General features: G+C 42.0%; 1 protein-coding gene across 2 annotated transcripts in view; it reads right to left on the bottom strand.

The window, feature by feature from the left end:
* Positions 1 to 4,138, bottom strand: part of MRPL22 (mitochondrial ribosomal protein L22) — a 35,432-nt gene that overhangs the window by 17,409 nt on the left and 13,885 nt on the right. The window contains exon 3 of one of the 2 annotated variants that reach the window (XM_004697106.2): positions 1,272 to 1,404. The exons of the other annotated variant lie outside the window; for it this stretch is intronic. Coding sequence (XP_004697163.1) covers positions 1,272 to 1,404 — 133 coding nt within the window. The remainder of the gene's footprint in view (positions 1 to 1,271; positions 1,405 to 4,138) is intronic. 2 annotated transcript variants of the gene reach the window in all.

Here is a 4,138-nt window from a genome sequence, read left to right on the forward strand (position 1 = left end):
GATGATAAAGCAAGGGACAGGATTACTGATGAGGGTCACGGTGAAATGGAAGGCAGCAGCCCACGAGAGCGAAAATCAAGGAGCACGTGAAGGGTCAACTGTTCGAGGCAGGAGGTTAGTTAGCAGTTGAAACTGTCCGATACAAAGTTGATGATATGAAAGGTAAACTCCCACGTAACATACGTGAAAAAATTGTTTTTTTTTAAAAGTTGGAAGCCTTAAAAATTAAATTTGCCTTAGTGTCCCTTGACACTATATCTGCTTTTTCTAATTTACTGCACTATAATAGTTTTCTACATTTATTTAATACATAGGAGGTTTTCAATAAAGGTTGGCTCACACACACACGATATTTGTTTAAGATATTAACATATCTTTTTCTTATTTCCAAATCAGATGGGAACTCTTTAAATGAATCAATTAACTCACCTAAATCCAGGTTGGGGGGTGGGTGGAGAAAATACTGTACTAATTTAGAATACTTAGACAATAATATTTTTTAATGACATGTATGCTTTCAAGTTCATGTAAAAACTAAATAGATGAGATAGTCTTTACTATGGCTTAGATGAGGCTATCCAGTAACCTTGAATATCTAATGACTTTAAAAGATGTTTGATGAATCAAATGATTTATAATTAACATAGTAACTGTACTTCTAAAGTACTGTATTTCTAAAGTACTTACGTTTACTTTCTTAAGAACTAAAACATTCCTATCTTATTTATACTATTTTTCACATATGTGTATGATTCCATTGGAAGCTCACATAAAGCTTAGTCTTATTACTCGGGATAGAGCACTCTCCAGCAGTTTGAAAATGATAAAAGAATTTTGAAAGAAGACAAAATTCTCTGAGAGGGATACAACTCTTAAATTCAAACCTTAGGTTCAAACACACATAAACTACAAAACAAAATAAGGTATCTATAATCAAATCTATCCATCATCAAACAATGAAAGATCAAATATATAATTTAACCATTGGCTAACCCATTACCTTCCCATACAAGAATTCACTAGCAAACCTCTTAAAAGAGTCAAGCTATAGCTTAGTTTTAGGTCCCTATTTGGAGATAAAAAACAGACAAGTAAAGCAATGATGATCTTTCTAAACTGCCAAAGAAATAATAAACCTACTGCATTTTCCATGTCAATTAAAGGATGGTGCACATTGCTTCGTTGTTAACATGGAGTAAGTCATTGCTAGCCACATAACCGTACATGTGTGTGCCTCATCAAAATCAAAACGGTTCTACCGGGAAACTTACTGCAGGCCTCCGAGGTTCTCCAGGTAGTTGTGGGGGATAAACGATCTTATTCTTCTTCTCCCATCTTCGAGAGATGTCAAGGGAAGCACTTGTGTGTATATGTGACTGGAGCACATTACGAGATGAAAGAAGCCTGTAAAACAGTAGGCCTTTAAAATCTTCACGCAGAACTTCTCTTTTCTGTACAACTCCATTTAATAGAAACAATTTAAGAATCATAAACCTTCTAGAAGCAGTTGTTTAATAGCGACTGTTTTTACATAAAACACCACAAAAGGCCAGTTTACTGGAGGTCAGGAATGAAAAGCTCATAGAAGTCAAACACTACACCGACATGAAGCCCAAATTCCTTGCCCTGAGTGCCCTTCACATACTGAATCTCCACTGCAAGTCAATGCAATCCAAAGAGACATGATTGGTCCTGACCTGTGCAATTTCACAATCTTGCTGAGTAAACAAGACAAAAACATAAAACAATTTAGGATGATATAGAATTAGACCACGAGGTCTAATTCCTCTTCCTTCAAACAGAAGGAGAAACTGCATGGCTTAAAACCAGGGAAGATGTGCATCATGATTGTATCCCTTTACCATCCTTAAATAATCTGCATGCTGAGCAAATCATCCAACAAACTGGACTATGTGAAGGGCACAGCATCAAGAGGACTTAAGTAAGTACGTACAGACGGTGATCAGACTACAGCCTCCAGTACGGATGACAACACAATGTACAGAAAACAAAAAATCCTCACAACTGGACCGACAGACGTCATGATAAATGGGAGAAAAGACTGAAGCTGTCAAGGATTTCTTCTTGCTAGGAACTATAATCAGTGCTTGTGGAAGCAGCAGTTGAGATCAAAGGACGTGCTGTACTGGGTAAACCTGCTTCACGGGTCCCAAGATATCACACTGAGGACCATGATACACCATATGCATGGGAAAGCTGGACAATTAATAAAGGAAGACCAGTGGTTTGGGGGTGGGGGGCTGGGTACGGTGTACTTTATTGATGGTGCATGACAAGGTGGGGCTCTCTAAGCCCCTCCCCCTCCTTCAGGGGGTCAGGATAGAATATTCTCAGTGTGTTGGGGGATCAAGTTGGGGGATTGAGTTGAGAGGCCCCAGCAGCTGAGGGCCACTCTTCCTCTAGTGCTGTTGCTGGGGCTGGTGGTCCAGGGGGGCTCTGAGTCCTTGGAGGCCATGTGGACCAAGAGGTCCACCACTCTGTTGCTGTAGCCCAACCCGTTGTCAGACCAGGAAATGAGCTTGACAAAGTGGTGGTGGAAGGCAATGCCAGCCCCAGCGTCAGAGCTGCCAGAGCGGGAGTCACTGCTGAAGGGAAGACCAGTGTTTTAATGATGCAAAAGAGGCCCCAACCTCAAATAGAATCGAAGAAGAACATTTACTGAGCCCTAAAGGGACAAAGACAAAGACACAAGAAGCCATCAGCACAAGGTCAAAATGGCAACCAAAGACTCACAACTGCGAAGCTAGATAAATAGGGCACGGAACAAAAGAAACTGTCCTAACGTCATGGTTGGCGGCAGATCAGTACATCACAGCTACAGGTTAGACTACATACAGAAGTAGGCATGGGACCACGGTTGAGTACACTGTTAGAAGGGTTTACAAGATTGGTCCAGGGCCTTCCAATCAACAAAGTCGGGTAAGATTAATAGGACATGACACCTTACTATGCAACACCCTCCTGCCCCACTACTGTCCCCAATACGATAATTTCCATTAAGGAAACACCCAGGTAAGCCCCTAAAATAGACTGTCCCTCCCTCCGTGGGCTGGCTGGAGGTGATGGGAAGTACTCTACTTTTCAAGGCATTTTTCCCAGGGGCAAGATTACCTACCAAACCCAAAAACCCAAACACACCGCCATCTAGTCATGATGACTCATAGCGACCCTATAGAACAGGGTAGAACCAACAATGAGTTTCTGAGACTTAACTCCTTATGGGAGTAGAAAGCCTCATCTTTCTCCTGTGGATTGGCTGGTGGTTTTGAGTTGCTGACCCAACGAATAGCACGGATAGCACTGGCCACCAGGGCTACATCCTTGGTCAATGAACGGACAGAATTCAATGGAGACAACCTATATATATGGGGGACCCTGCAAATGGATTTTGGGTTGTCATTGCCATCCATAAACTTTTGCGAATTGAATTGGCGTGCTTAGAATTTAAACTCTACTACACCAGAGAAGAATGATTCCATTTGCATTATGAGGAATACTGAAAGTACCGCGGACTGCCAGAAGAGCATACAGCCTCGGACATGAGGATGGCAAGAAAGACTTCATCTCACACACTCTGGACATTATCAGCAGAGACCAGCCTCTAGAAAAGGACATGATGCTTGGTAGGGTAGTCAATGAAAAAGAGCCAAGCCCCTCAAGGAGATGGACTGGCACAGTGGCTCCAACAAGGGGCTCCAACATAACTGCGAGGGCAGCATGGAACCAGGCAGAGTTTAGTGCCGTTGTACATACGGTTGCTATGAGCCAAAACCGATTTGATAGCACCTTGCCTACTTATAGTTATTCCTGTTGTAACAGCGAGGAAAACCAAGACAGAGGTCTGTTATCTCACAGATTGTTATCTCACTAATACCTCATAAGCATCTTTTTTGTCTTTAATCTCCAGGTGAAGGTTCCCATTGGTTTCTTCCAAAGTAATAAACAAACAAAAGCAAAAACTCACTGCCATCAAGGTGACTCTGATGTCGGGAGCAGACATTCTCAAGGTCCTTCAAACAGTGACCGGCCCTGGTGGAAAATTACTGGCAGGTGGTTATGCCTTAAAAGATATCTTAGTCACCAAAGCTTCCTTGTTCTATGAAAATGTCTGAGACAG

This window comes from Echinops telfairi, unplaced genomic scaffold (assembly GCF_000313985.2).
Source record: "Echinops telfairi isolate 266 unplaced genomic scaffold, ASM31398v2 ScPeMD7_7469;HRSCAF=8507_0, whole genome shotgun sequence".
Classification (NCBI taxonomy): Eukaryota; Metazoa; Chordata; class Mammalia; order Afrosoricida; family Tenrecidae; genus Echinops; species Echinops telfairi.